This window comes from Schistocerca piceifrons, chromosome 1, assembly GCF_021461385.2.
Source record: "Schistocerca piceifrons isolate TAMUIC-IGC-003096 chromosome 1, iqSchPice1.1, whole genome shotgun sequence".
NCBI classification, from domain to species: domain Eukaryota; kingdom Metazoa; phylum Arthropoda; class Insecta; order Orthoptera; family Acrididae; genus Schistocerca; species Schistocerca piceifrons.
In genome coordinates this window covers 861,009,417-861,025,579 of record NC_060138.1, presented here as the reverse complement: position 1 = coordinate 861,025,579, position 16,163 = coordinate 861,009,417, and the positions used below count along the sequence as shown (strand labels likewise).

The following is a 16,163-nucleotide window of genomic DNA, read 5'->3' as shown; positions in this document are numbered from 1 at the left end:
AGCCAACATTTTCCAGAACACGCACACCATGCATGAAAGGTGCATTGAACATGATCAGGTCACACTGATCTTTCACAGTCCAGTAGTGAGTTCTAGTTGAGTACTACATATCCACTGGATATTTCATAACACAAGCATTGCAGTATCGAGTCTTATCATATTGCATTGCATTCCATGAGTTAGTCTGACACAAAAATCGTGCCTTCAACAGTATCCTTTTGGTTCTTAATTATTGAGGAGTCTGTTGAATAAGTTTGGCACAGGACCTTGTTAATCCGTACGGCAGCCTTCAATCAGATAAGTCATGGGACTCATCATTACTTTGATTGGTTTATATGGACAAAATGTACACCTTGTCTTGTCCAGCAAAGATTAATTTTATACTTATGAGTATTAACTCTAGAGGGGTTCCGTTTGACAGAAGACAGTCCTGCAGCAGAGACCTATGTCCATGTCCCACCAAGCCAGTTTCCAAAATAAATGTAGCAATGTGCCCTAGAAATCTCCAGTTTAAAAATTTGCTGGAAAATCACTGCCTATACTCCAATTAAAATTACTGTGCAATTGACAGAGTGCAGCGGGGAGGGGGGCAGTGTTGCCTTTGTGCAGCCGGCGACACTTCACAAGAGACAACACATACATACAAAACAGGTATTTCAGCAACCACTTGGCACTTGAGAAAGAATTAAGATTGGATGGTGGCTGGCTCGTACCACTAAACTCGCTGAACTAGCGATCACAAAGTAATTTTAATCGTAGTATAGTTGTCAGCCTGAATATTGAGGAAAGAATTCCATTGTCAGTTGAAATACACAGCATACCATGAAAATTTAGAGACTTGCAGTAAATAGAAAGTTTAAAACCAGTTGTAAGAATATAAAGAAAGGTGCCTTACCCATCATACTTAGATACTTCGTTACCTTGGATGTGAGGTTGGAGCACAATAAGATAGATTTGTTCTTATTGATGTCCAGTCTTCCACATCAAAAAGTAATTCCGTTGGTCAGGAATTTTTAATATTTTCCTGTTAGCCACTCACGTCCACTCCACCTCTAGACTCAAGGCGTTGACTACTGGATGTTAATCCTAGTTTCGATATCCTGACACGTTTATGAAATGAGGCAGATGTTACGAGCACATGATAAACATTGCGCATGGACAGAACAGTGGGTGCCCTGCGCACAACCCTCCTGCATATACAGGGTTATTACAAATGATTGAAGCGATTTCACAGCTCTACAATAACTTTATTATTTGAGATATTTTCACAATGCTTTGCACACACATACAAAAACTGAAAAAGTTTTTTTAGGCATTCACAAATGTTCGATATGTGCCCCTTTAGTGATTCGGCAGACATCAAGCCGATAATCAAGTTCCTTACACACTCGGCGCAGCATGTCCCCATCAATGAGTTCGAAAGCATCGTTGATGCGAGCTCGCAGTTCTGGCACGTTTCTTGGTAGAGGAGGTTTAAACACTGAATCTTTCACATAACCCCACAGAAAGAAATCGCATGGGGTTAAGTCGGGAGAGCGTGGAGGCCATGACATGAATTGCTGATCATGATCTCCACCGCGCCGAAAATTCAAAGCGTTTGACTTTGTCATCGGGTGTCAGGGCTTGTAGCAATTGTAAACGGTAGGTAAGGATTCTGCTTTAGCCTTTTCCGTAAGATTTTCCAAACCGTCGGCTGTGGTACGTTTAGCTCCCTGCTTGCTTTATTCGTCGACTTCCGCGGGCTACGCGTGAAACTTGCCCGCACGCGTTAAACCGTTTCTTCGCTCACTGCAGGCCGACCCGTTGATTTCCTCTTACAGAGGCATCCAGAAGCTTTAAACTGCACATACCATCGCCGAATGGAGTTAGCAGTTGGTGGATCTTTGTTGAACTTCATCCTGAAGTGTCGTTGCACTCTTGTGACTGACTGATGTGAGTGCATTTCAAGCACGACATACGCTTTCTCGGCTCCTGTCGCCATTTTGTCTCACTGCGCTCTCGAGCGCTCTGGCGGCAGAAATCTGAAGTGCGGCTTCAGCCGAACAAAACTTTGATTTTTTCTACGTATCTGTAGTGTGTCGTGACCATATGTCAATGAATGGAGCTACAGTGATTTTATGAAATCGCTTCAATCATTTGTAATAGCCCTGTATATAAAAACAGATATCTTAAGAATAGTGACAAATATCAATCTGTTCTCCACTTTAAATTGATTTCAATCTGGTAGCTATATAATGTACATAGCAATGAATGACCTAAAATAAACCATTTTCATCATCTCTGTAAAACTGTTAAATTTTGTGCAATTCTTTACTTAATCTGATGCAGCACAGTAACTAAGATGAACAGTGAAAAGAAATTCAGTCCATTATTCAACAAAGGAATAAAGGCTGAAAAATGTGAAGATAATTCGTGGAGATCTTACTTACAACTTTAAAGTTAAGATCTGCTTAGTTTTCTCTCTCTCTCTCTCTCTCTCTCTCTCTCTCTCTCTCTCAACCCCTATCGATCAGGGAGTACATATGCACTAAAAGGTGTTCAACTTCAGATTCTGGGTCAATTCTTCAATGTAATTGAACTGAACCCCTACATCAGGATATCCTCCTTCATGTTAACATTTTTAAGCTGCACTGTTGTAGTAATATTCTTGAGAGTTGTTTGTCAGAGATGGGCAGATAACAGAATAAATAACATAGTCCATTCAAAAAGCATGTGGCAGTGTTCCCAGGGAAAAGATATTGGCAACCTTGAATAAGAAAGGGAGTTGGAGAGCAAACACTTGAAGTCATCCAGGCAATGTATGAAAAAAGCTCTAGTTGTGTGCAGACACCAGTTGGAAGAACTGAATGGTTTAAGAATGTTACAGGACTAAGACAAGTAAGTGTGATATAACCACTACTATTTATAATCGTGATGGATGAAATAGTCAAATAGACGAAAGAAGCTTGTAGAGGAAGGGAGATGAAGGTGAAGGTGTTACAATTTGCTGATGATATTGTGGTGTGGGGAACAAGCAGTAACGAGGTACAAAAACAAACACCCTAAATGATAGGGTTGAGAAATATGGAATGAAATTTAGTGTGGAGAAAAGCAAGACCATGGTTGTAACCAGAGGGGATAGAGAGGGCAAGGGACAAATTCATATTAAGCGACAGGATATTGAAATAGTGGACAACTAAATTTTGGAAGTGTATTAATGGGAATACTTGTTTGGAGACAGAAATTAGCCAAAGAATACAACAGAGTAGTACATTTTACCAGTGTGTGAGGGGCTTGGTGTGGGGAAGAGAAGTGCCAATGAGGTGCAAGCTGGTTCTATAAAAGACTTACTTCACACCTATACTAATTTACGGCTCAGAGACTGGGGCTGTGACTAGTGAAATGAAGTCTGCTAGGGAAGACAAGGATAGACGGAGTGAAAAATGAAGAAGTTAGGAAGGATATTGGAGTGCAGAAGTTCAGTGAGAAAATTTAAGAGATTAAAATGGTTTGGGTATGTGAAGAGGATGGGAGAGCGAAGAATACCAAGAAGAGTGATGGAGTTAAAGATTGAGGGTAAGAGGCCAAGAAGAAGACTGAGAACAAGGAGGATTGTACAATAAAGATGAGGAGAAAGGAGGAGAAACCCGCTATGGAACCAGATTGTGAAAGAAGAATGGTGGAAAGATTTGATAAAGTGGCGAAGCACTCTTGAAACCCCAACCCGACCAGATGTTGGATAGAGCGGAAACAACGGAGAAGTAGTAGTCCATTCAACAATCCTCAATGCCAAGGCAAAAGTATTTGATTGATTGGCATCTTGAAAAGAAGGAAAAAGGCACTGTTCTTAACTATAGTGCAAAAGAAAGCCCTAGACAAGCGTGTACAAAATTTTCAGTTGTCATAATAATCCTTGTTCACTCAGCATTGTGTCTATATCAGTTTTAGTCTTACGCAAACTCTATAAACAGTGATCAGCCAGAACATTATGACCACTGACGCGAAACCATGTCCAGACGTTGGGGGGTGGGACAGCCGCCCCTCATTACAGATGTTGGACATTGTAGACTGGGCAGACTGGTAAAGCAAGACAGTTGGTGAACTTTGGTGGAATTAACATCAGACATAATGCTGAGCAGAGTAAAAGTGTGTCTGAACACACAGTGCACCAAAAACACTTCTAACTATGGGCATCTGCAGCTGACGACCCATGCACGTGCCAGTGTTAACACCACAGCATCAGCAACTACAACTGAAATGGGCACTAGACCAACGGCACTGGACGTTGGTGCATTGGCAGTGTGTTGCATGGTCTAATGAATCCCGATACCTTCTCCATGTAGCCGAGGGCACGACTCCGTCGTCTTCTGTGGGATCAGCTCCTTGGCACCCCTTCATGATGATCATGTTTCCCCAACAGCAATCAAGATAATGCGCCATGACAGAAGGCCAGGAGTATGATAGAGTGGTTCGAGGAACACAGTGGCAAGTTTCAGTTGGTGTGTTGGCCGCCTCCCACTCCACTCCACCCCACCCCTCCCTGCCTACCCTCCACCGCCCACTGACTTGCCAGATCTGAACCCATGCATACACATCTGGGATGTGATTAAATGTGGCGTCAGAGCTAACCACCCTCTACCCTGAAATTTATGAGTATTAGCTGACCTGTGTGCGCAGATTTGTCAAATTCATCCAGCGACCTACCATTGTCTCATTGCGTCTGTGCCACGGCGTGTCACCATTGTTATATGTGCTAAAGGTGGACATCGGCTATTAGGTAGGGGTCATAATGTTCTGCCTGATCACTGTATAGCCTCATTTCATTGTAAATTCAACTGCTACATTCTTTGTATTATTTACTATTTGAATAGTTACTAAACCTGTTGACAATAATATAATAAATTTCAATAAAATCTTTCAAATGTAACTTTGCTAGGGTTTAACATAGAAATAGTATGAATTTGCATTAAGAATTACTTTCTGACTGTGGAGTGTGAATGGGGAAACATTATCAAATGTTGATGAAATAATTAAACAAGGAATTGGGATACTTTTACTGGCAACTACTTTGAACTCATGTTTACATGTTAATTTCCCCCCTGTAGCTTCCAGTGGCAGCGGCAGCAACAGCAGTTGAAGCAGTGGAAGAAATTGTTGCTCGAAAACACTGTGAAAGTTTCTGCAGTGAAGAGAGTGATTCCGCAAATATTACAGTTGAAAATCTTGAGAGCCCATCAACACAGGCGTCACAAAAATACTTTTATTTCTATCAAGGTTAGTCAATTTAGAATTATTCTTTATACTCAGTGGTGCACACACAGAATTTTCTTGTGTATTTAATTGATGACGATGCATTGGCATGTAGTCAAAAAACATCAGTAATTTGCATTTCAAAACAGAACTAAACTGTTAAAGCTACTGATTATTATAAAAATCATGGTGTTAAGTGTTGTGTAGTGTAGTTTCTTGGGCAGATTATCTTTGAATACCTGTATGCAAATATAGAACGTGTTGATGTATTTGATGCATTTTTGTCTTTGATGCTTCTGGCTAACACAGTCTTTTATTCCATTGTGTCTGTTTCTCATATTATCATTGTCAATTGCAAATGTTCTATGTCTTGTGTTTAAGTGCCCTTTCCATTCAAGGAAAAAAACTATAGCTTTATTGCTGTCTTCACTACATTTAATTTAAATGATTAATGGAAAATCTCATATAAAGATGTGAAACAAATACTAACAAAGAGATAGAGGGGCTGGCCAGTACTTACCTCAGCTCAGTACAGCCGATAGATACACATAAAACAGAAAACCTGAAGACCCAACAGCTGCTTCCCCTGGCCTGGTATAGGTTTATAGATGACATCTTTGTGGTCTGGACTCATGGTGAAGAAACACTCCTTAATTTCCTCCATAACCTCAACTCCTTTTCGAATCTGAATTTCACCTGGTCCTTCTCCAAAACCCAAGCCACCTTCCTGGATGTTGACCTTCATCTTGTTGAAGCTCACATCCACACCTCTGTCCATATCAAACCCACAAACAAACAACAGTACCTTCACTTTGATAGCTGCCATCCTTTCCACATCAAACGCTCCCTTCCCTACAGCCTAGGTATTCGTGGCAAAGGTATCTGCTCCAGTGACGAATCCCTCAACAATTACACCAATAACCTTACCAGTGCTTTCCTCTCCCGCAACTATCCTGCAGACCTTGTCCACAAACAGATTTCCCGAGCAATACATTCCTCCCCGTCCAACAACAATGTTCCTACCCCCAGACCACACAGAAGCATCCCCCTTGTCACCCAATATTATCCTGGCCTCAAAAACATCAACAAATTACTCCGCCAGGGATATGACTTTCTCAAGTCAACCCCTGAAATGAGATCATCCCTTGACAAAATTCTCCCCACACCACCCAGAGTTGCCTTTCGTCACCCCCCTAACCTCCGTAACATCCTTGTTAAACCCTACAATATTCCCAGACTACCTTCTCTACCCAGCGGTTCCTACCCCTGTAACCGACCCCGCTGCAAAACCTGCCCCATGCATCCCCCCACAACCACCTACTCCAGCCCCGCTACTGGTAAAACATATGCAATTCAAGGCAGGGCCACGTGTGAAACTACACACGTCATTTATCAACTGACATGCCTGCACTGCACAGCCTTTTACATCGGCATGACAACAACTAAACTGGCTGAGCGCATGAACGGACACAGACGAACTGTCCGCCTAGGAGATGCCCAATACCCAGAAGCGGAGCATGCCCTCCAGCATAATTCTAGGGACCTAGGAACCTGCTACACCGTATGTGCCATTTGGCTTCTCCCACCCAACACCAGTCCCTCTGAACTGCGGAGATGGGAACTTGCACTCCAACACATCCTTTCATCCCGCCATCCCCCTGGGCTGAACCTACGTTAAACAACCTCACTCCCATTTACTCTTCAGTCTTATCCTCTTTCCCTTTCCTCTTTAGCCATTCACGCATCTTTTCATCCTACATAGTGGTGTTTATCTTTATACTATATACCTCTTTACTTTTGTATGCATCCTCTTTGGTTTGAAGCTGGCACAGTACTTACAGTAGAATATCTTTGGCTTCCCTCTGACAACCATGCCTCCATCCTTGCTACCCTCCCTATTTTCCTTTCCCTGTTGCTTCATAACCTGGGTTGTGAGTAACTGAATCTCCTTTCCCTTCTTCCCTTTCTTTCCCCTCTCTCCTCCCCGATGAAGGAACATTTGTTCCGAAAGCTAGGAACGTAAATTTTCGGTTCTGTTTTCTGTTTTATGTGTATCTATCGGCTGTACTGAGCTGAGGTAAGTACTGGTCAGCCCCTCTATCTCTTTGTTACTACATTTAATTTAGTTTGTCTTACAGCATTGCTGTTCTAAGTAGCTACACAAGGTGATGTGTACCAATTTTATTGGACAAAGAGCCATGCCACAATAAGTTCAGTCTGCATATTCTTTATTTGCGTATGATCTACTGTTTGTAAAATAATAATCCCCTGGTGTTGCATGCCAAAATAAAATATGTACATTGTTGTAATGATAACTTTTATTATTTATTTTATGACCTTCATTGGACCACTCTAGTCAAAAATACAAAGTTGTAAACAAGTTGTTACACAGGGATACAATTTGGCTCAACAATAACTTAATATGATATTTAGGTAATATAATTATTAGAGTCTATTCTTATATGAAAGATATTTTGCTCTTCTGTCTGCCCAATATTTCTTCATTCTTTCAGATATTTTCTATTTTTCTTCATCTGAGACCACTCTTCCTGTACTCCTTTTATTGATTTTCATTTGCAGTCTGGTTTGCAGTTCTTGCAGTATTTTGTTTTTCTCTGTCTTGTTTTTTAGGTCATCTACTGTAATTTGGAGTTTTTATATCCTCCTTAATTTCTGTGATCCATTTAATGTCGCTCTCGCTATTCCACAATTTTTGTATTATTTTTTTACTAATTCTGTTTTCTGGAGTTCTCATCAGATGTCCAAAGAATAAGATGTGTTTCTTCCTGATTGTGCTCATGACTGTTTCTATTTTCTTATATACTGTTTCATTTGATGCTATTCTCCAATGTCCATTTATTTTATACTGTTTATTTATACATGTCCTAATTATTCTTCTTTCTATTTGTAGTATTCTGTCAATTTCTGCTGTATTAGTTGTTTCGAAGATAGTTTTAGCTGCATACATTATTTCTGCCCCCCCCCCCCCCCATGAACCATGGACCTTGCCGTTGGTGGGGAATCTTGCGTGCCTCAGCGATACAGATGGCCATACCATAGGTGCAACCACAACGGAGGGGTATCTGTTGAGAGGCCAGACAAACATGTGGTTCCTGAAGAGGGGCAGCAGCCTTTTCAGTAGTTGCAGGGGCAACAGTCTGGATGATTTACTGATTTGGCCTTGTAACATTAACCAAAATGGCCTTGCTGTGCTGGTACTGCAAACGGCTGAAAGCAAGGGGAAACTACAGCCGTAATTTTTCCCGAGGGCATGCAGCTTTACTGTATGATTAAATGATGATGGCGTCCTCTTGGGTAAAATATTCCGGAGGTAAAATAGTCCCCCATTCGGATCTCCGGGCGGGGACTACTCAAAAGGACGTTGTTATCAGGAGAAAGAAAACTGGCGTTCTACGGATCGGAGTGTGGAATGTCAGATCCCTTAATCGGGCAGGTAGGTTAGAAAATTTAAAAAGGGAAATGGATAGGTTACAGTTAGATATAGTGGGAATTAGTGAAGTTCGGTGGCAGGAGGAACAAGACTTTTGGTCAGGTGATCGCAGGGTTATAAATACAAAATAAAATTGAGGTAATGCAGGAGTAGGTTTAATAATGAATAAAAAAATAGGAGTGAGGGTTAGCTACTATAAACAGCATAGTGAACGCATTACTGTGGCCAAGATAGACACAAAGTCCATGCCTACTACAGTAGTACAAGTTTATATGCCAACTAGCTCTGCAGATGATGAAGAAATTGATGAAATGTATGACGAGATAAAAGAAATTATTCAGGTAGTGAAGGGAGACGAAAATTTAATAGTCATGGGTGACTGGAATTCGAGAGTAGGAAAAGGGAGAGAAGGAAACATAGTAGGTGAACATGGATTGGGGGGGAAGAAATGAAAGAGGAAGCCGCCTTGTAGAATTTTGCACAGAGCATAACTTACTCATAGCTAACACTTTCTTCAAGAATCATAAAAGAAGGTTGTATACCTGGAAGAATCCTGGAGACACTAAAAGGTATCAGATAGATTATATAATGGTAAGACAGAGATTTAGGAACCAGGTTTTAAATTGTAAGACATTTCCAGGGGCAGATATGGATTCTGACCACAATCTCTTGGTTATGAACTGCAGATTGAAGCTGAAGAAACTGCAAAAAGGTGGGAATTTAAGGAGATGGGACCTGGATAAACTGAAAGAACGAGAGGTTGTAGAGAGTTTCAGGGAGAGCACAAGGGAACAATTGACAGGAACGGGGGAAAGAAATACAGTAGAAGAAGAATGGGTAGCTCTGAGGGATGAAGTAGTGAGGGCAGCAGAGGATCAAATAGGTAAAAAGACGAGGGCTAGTAGAAATCCTTGGGCAACAGAAGAAATATTGAATTTAATTGATGAAAGGAGAAAATATAAAAATGCAGTAAATGAAGCAGGCAAAAAGGAACACAAACGTCTCAAAAATGAGATCGACAGGAAGTGCAAAATGGCTAAGCAGGGATGGCTAGAGGACAAATGTAAGGATGTAGAGGCTTGTCTCACTAAGGGTAAGATAGATACTGCCTACAGGAAAATTAGAGAGACCTTTGGAGAGAAGAGAACCACTTTTATGAATATCAAGAGCTCAGATGGAACCCAGTTCTAAGCAAAGAAGGGAAGGCAGAAAGGTGGAAGGAGTATATAGAGGGTTTATACAAGGGCGATGTACTTCAGGACAATATTATGGAAATGGAAGAGGATGTAGATGAAGATGAAATGGGAGATATGATACTGCGTAAAGAGTTTGACAGAGCACTGAAAGACCTGAGTCGAAACAAGACCCCAGGAGTAGACAACATTCCATTAGAACTACTGACAGCCTTGGGAGAGCCAGTCCTGACAAAACTCTACCATCTGGTGAACAAGATGTATGAGACAGGTGAAATACCCTCAGACTTCAAGAAGAATATAATAATTCCAATCCCAAAGAAAGCAGGTGTTGACAGATGTGAAAATTACCGAACTATTAGTTTAATAAGTCACAGCTGCAAAATACTGATGCGAATTCTTTACGGACGAATGGAAAAACTGGTAGAAGCGGACCTCGGGGAAGATCAGTTTGGATTCCGTAGAAATGTTGGAACACGTGAGGCAATACTAACCTTACGACTTATCTTAGAAGAAAGATTAAGAAAAGGCAAACCTACGTTTCTAGCATTTGTAGACTTAGAGAAAGCTTTTGACAATGTTGACTGGAATACTCTTTCACATTCTAAAGGTGGCAGGGGTAAAATACAGGGAGCGAAAGGCTATTTACAATTTGTACAGAAACCAGATGGCAGTTATGATAGTCGAGGGGCATGAAAGGGAAGCAGTGGTTGGGAAAGGAGTGAGACAGGGTTGTAGCCTCTCCCCGATGTTATTCAATCTGTATATTGAGCAAGCAGTAAAGGAAACAAAAGAAAAATTCGGAGTAGGTATTAAAATTCATGGAGAAGAAGTAAAAACTTTGAGGTTCGCCGATGACATTGTAATTCTGTCAGAGACAGCAAAGGACTTGGAAGAGCAGTTGAACGGAATGGACAGTGTCTTGAAAGGAGGATATAAGATGAACATCAACAAGAGCAAAATGAGGATAATGGAATGTAGTCGAATTAAGTCGGGTGATGCTGAGGGAATTAGATTAGGAAATGAGACACTTAAAGTAGTAAAGGAGTTTTGCTATTTAGGGAGTAAAATAACTGACGATGGTCGAAGTAGAGAGGATATAAAATGTAGGTTGGCAATGGCAAGGAAATCGTTTCTGAAGAAGAGAAATTTGTTAACATCGAGTATAGATTTAAGTGTCAGGAAGTCATTTCTGAAAGTATTTGTATGGAGTGTAGCCATGTATGGAAGTGAAACATGGACGATAACTAGTATGGAGAAGAAGAGAATAGAAGCTTTCGAAATGTGGTGCTACAGAAGAATGCTGAAGATAAGGTGGGTAGATCACGTAACTAATGAGGAGGTATTGAATAGGATTGGGGAGAAGAGAAGTTTGTGGCACAACTTGACTAGAAGAAGGGATCGGTTGGTAGGACATGTTTAGAGGCATCAAGGGATCACCAATTTGGTATTGGAGGGCAGCGTGGAGGGTAAAAATCGTAGAGGGAGACCAAGAGATGAATACAGTAAGCAGATTCAGAAGGATGTAGGTTGCAGTAGGTACTGGGAGATGAAGAAGCTTGCACAGGATAGAGTAGCATGGAGAGCTGCATCAAACCAGTCTCAGGACTGAAGACCACAACAACAACAACAACAACAACACATTATTTCTGGTTGTGTAACTGTTTTATAGGGTTTTAATTTTGCATCTATAGATAGGCTTTTTTTGTTATATGTAGTTTTGGTAATGTAATTTGCGTAGTTCAGTTTTTTATTCTATTCGGACATGATGGCTTCTCATTTAGATTGTATGTTATTATTTCGCCTAAATATTTAAATTCATCAACAATTTTGATTTCCTGTTCTCCTATTGTAATTTTGTTTGCACGTGGTGGATCAGTTAGCATTATCTCCATTTTTTCAAATGATATTCTAAGGCCTACTTTCTCCGCTATTTCTTGTAGTGATTTCACATTTCTCCTCTAAACTTCACTTTTGGTTTGGCGTTGTTTAGAGTGAGTTTTATTATTTTAATTAGTTTTGTATGGAGTCCTAGATTTCTTAAAATTTTTAATGCTGAAGGTCTGTGGAGACAGTCATACGCCTTCTTAAAATCTACAAATGTTATTGCAGACGTTTGTTGCGTTTCTTGTACTATGCCATAATCAATTTTAAACTAATTATCTGCTCTGCACAGCTTCTCCATGGCCTGAAACCTCCCTGATATTTCCCTAACTCCTGTTCTAATTGCTCCTTGGTTCTTTCATATAGGATCTTGGATATAATTTTGTATGTGCAATCTAGGAGAGAGATTCCTCTGTAGTTGCTCTTATCTCCCTTTTTGTGTAGTGGGTGGATGATAGCTGTGGTCCAATGTTCAGGGAATCGTTCTGTCCCAAATTTTTGTTAGAACCGTGTGTAAGGAGATCTTGACTGTGTCACTTGCATATTTCCACATTTCAACAAAAACCTGATCTTCTCCACAGCCTTATATTTTTTTTGTTCTTTAAGAATTTTTTCTACTTCTTGGAAAGTTGGAGGGTGTGGTTTGTTAGGTTTGGTTTTTATTGGGGTATTTATATTGATTTGTAAGGGTTCTTTGGGTTCCTCGCAATTCAGAAGTTTGTTAAATGCTTTTACCATGATTTCTGCATTTTCCTTGTTACTGTGTGTGTCATTTTTTCCATTTTCATCTTTCAATATTAGTGTAGGGGCCTCATATTGTTGCAGTTGTTTCCCAAAGATTTTATAGTAGTTCCTGGAGTTGGTTTTATGATAATTACCTTCTGTAGAGTTTATAATATCTTTGTGAAATCCTCTCTTGATTCTACTAATATTTTGTGTGAATTTTTTTCTTTCATTTTTTAGGTTGATGGTATTTTCTTCAGTTTTGTTTGTTTGAAACTTTAACCATGCTTGGTGTCTATCTTCATGGAATTTGTCACATTCTGATGTCCACCATGCATGTTTCCTTCGTGGGTTCAAGGGAGCTAGATTCTCTGCTTCTTTTTTAAGATTAGGCACTAGTTGTTGTAGATCATCTGTTAATTTGATGGTTTGTGTTATTTTTTGCTATTTATTACTTTCAATTAGCTGATGTGGGTCAAACCTCCTTTTTATTTTATTAGTTTTTCCGGTCCTCTTCTTTAACGGAGTGAATTTGATTTTAATTTTAACTATATAATGGTCTGAGCCTGTGTGTACTCCTCTCAGTACTTTAACATTGTGGATCTCCTTATGAAAATTTTTGTCCATACAGACATGGTCTAGCTGCCACTCCCTCTTCCTGCAGTCTGGATGTTTCCATGTTTTAAGTTTACTTGGCTTCCTCTTAAAGTATGTTGATTTAGATATAAGGTTGTGTTCTCTGCAGAGTTCTACAAGTCTCTGACCATTTTTGTTCGTAAATTTATGTGGACTCCATTTTCCAATTATATCTTTATATTTCCTTTCTTTTCCCAACTGAGCATTGAAATCTCCCAATAAGATTTTTTACATACTTTTTATTTACTCTGTTCACAGTTTGTTCTAGAAGGTCCCAAAATTTATCTACATCTTCCTTTGTTTTTCATTTGTTGGGGCATGAGCATTTATTATTGTATAGGTTTTATTCGTTGTTTTAAAGCTTAGAGTCGCAATTCTTGGTGATACTGCTTGGAAATCCATTACTGAATCTATTATTTTTATGTTTACTAAAAACCCTGTTCCAAACTGGGGACCTTGTTTCATTGCCCTCGGTCCTGGTTTCCCATTATAAATTTTGTATCCTTGTGATTCGAATGCGTCCTCTGTGGTGTTTCTCATTTCTTGGATCCCTGTTATTAAAATTTTTTGTTGTCCGGTCTGAAGTAGTGAGTTTATGTTGTGTGTTGCTATCTAATTTATCTGCTCATGTTTAATCTTCTTTTTGCGTTTTAGTGTGCATTTTGATGGTTGCAAACGCTCCGATTCGTTGCTGTCTTCTAGTTGACTACCCACCGAATCCGATGTAGCCTTTTCCTGCCTTTTTGAGCAGGATGGTGGAATTTTTTTCCTAAAAGACCTTTCCATTTTTTACTTTCGAAGGTTGTCAACCTTAGTTGGAACAAGCTGCAATTTACAACTATGGTTGTTAACTGCAGAGGGTATGTTTGGTCCGCGAGGTTTGACAAGAAAACAGATCGCTGTCTAGGACTGTGGCTTCTGTTGCTGTCGTCAGTTATCCACAATTGTGCAGGTTCTTGTGGATAGCAAAAAGTCTTGTGTTTTAGCAGATGTTTGTTTCCTTTGTTGACAGTCAGTAATTGTTTGGGTTGAGATGAAAGATAAAACAAAGTATTTTACTGTTGTTATAACTTCATTGTGATGTATTGATAAATTATCTTTAGTTCCTGTGAGCATAATTATAGTAACAGCATTTTAATATTTCATGTTACAGCTGCAGATGGACAGCACATCTACATGCATGCATTGAATGTGCGAATGCTGGAACATATATTTGGTTCGCTAGAGAACTGCCCTCCAACAGTGCGCGGTCGCATAATTGAGAAAGAACCTGGATCGGTAACTGAAGAATTACGTCACCGACTTCGCTACCTGCAGCATCTTCCAATCACATCACAGTTTGATGTTGTAGAACTCCACATCTTGGCTCCTACCATACCAAGGCGCACCTTGGAATTCTTCCATGGTAAGTGATGTATTGGTGCTTAACACAATAATACTGATAATGATATTTATATGAAGTAATCTTTTTTTTCCATTCTTCTGACTTTTTGATCTTAAAATTCAATCTCTCTCTCTCTCTCTCTCTCTCTCTCTCTCTCTCTCTCTCTCTCTCTCTCTCCGACAAAATTTTCTCTTTGTGTAAAGTAGTGACATACTGTGAACATAACCAAGATTTGAGTTTGTTTTGACTCTCATGAATTACATTAGACAAATAACAGAATTTATAGACTAAAGTCGTGAGTGAAAATCTGTACCAAGGCCAGTAATCGAGCCCAGGTTGCCTGCTTATTAGGCAGGTGCGTTAGTTAGCCACTAAGCCACCTCAGCACAGTAGTTTGCACAACTGCATGGATTGCCCTGGCACACCTCCCTCTTTGACCTGAATTCTCGCTGCCACCCCAGTCTACTTTAAATTCCCACAAACAGAATTTCCTAAGCTCTCTGTGTTCTGGAATAGCACCTCGGAATCCAGTGTAAATGGGAGTTCTAGCCTAAAACGCAGGTGCAGGTACTTATACAAATGAAATGATGCTTCGGTGCTATTCCAGAACATGGAGAACCGTGGCAATTCTGTTCGTGTGTTAGGGGGAATATAAAGTAGACTTGGGCGCCAGTAAGAATTTGGATCGAGGAGGGAGGCTTCCCAGGGTAATCCGTACAGTTTTATGACATGCTATGCCAAGGTGGCTTAGTGGCTAACGCACCTGTCTAGTAAGGAGAAGACGCGGGTTTGATTTCCGGACTTGGTACAAATTTTCACACACATATAGACACACACATGTATGATACCAGTAAAGTGAAGTTGTCATTTCATTAAATATCTGAATGGTTACATCTTTAGTCAGACTTTGAGTTCAGTCTTAAACTACCTAATTACCAGTATGACACTGAGACATAAGTGGGTTTTTTACTTTTTTATACGAGCAGCTTAAAGTAACGGTAGAGTGTATTTATGACAGCCATATTACTGAGTTTGTCAGCTTCATTGAGTACAAATACATTGCTGCTTTAAGAAGGAAATAAGTGAACAATGAGGTGTTGTAGTCACTAGGATATACATGCTACAATCTTACTGTTTCTTAAAGTAAAAGTACTGGGAAAAAACACGCATACCAATCTGTCCAGTTAGTTTTTAACATAAATTTGGATTTGGATGGTTATAATATCCTGCCCTTGTATCATTAAGTAGATTTTCAGTAGTGATCAGAAGTGTAGTATGAAAATTTAATATGTCAATTAAGACTCTGGAAGTGACAAATCTGTATCCTCAGCCACCAGTTTCCGTTGACCTTTTGTGGCTCATATATACCAATACAAGACCTTTTGTGGGTAGAGTATTTAAAATGATCAGAATGAAAGGAAGTATATGTGCTTTCTCATAGATACAATTAAGAAAAAGCAGATAATTTCCTTCCCTTTCCAAAAGGCACTAATAATTACTTGTCAGATTAATTGGAATTAATGTGTGGGTTGTGCACACAGTGTGGGGCAGGTTTTCACATAAAGTTTGTCTGGATTGTTGTCAAATGTCAGAATTGGTTTTTGAAATTCAACATTGGCTGATTTCATGAACTACAGCTTATGGTGTATTTGTAAAGGCTTTC

General features: G+C 39.8%; 1 protein-coding gene across 1 annotated transcript in view; it reads left to right on the top strand.

Moving 5' to 3' along the window:
* LOC124715937 (RING finger protein 10) overlaps positions 1–16,163 on the top strand; it is a 109,738-nt gene that overhangs the window by 73,040 nt on the left and 20,535 nt on the right. The window contains exons 7-8 of the mRNA XM_047243132.1: positions 5,085–5,253; positions 14,270–14,521. Coding sequence (XP_047099088.1) covers positions 5,085–5,253; positions 14,270–14,521 — 421 coding nt within the window. The remainder of the gene's footprint in view (positions 1–5,084; positions 5,254–14,269; positions 14,522–16,163) is intronic.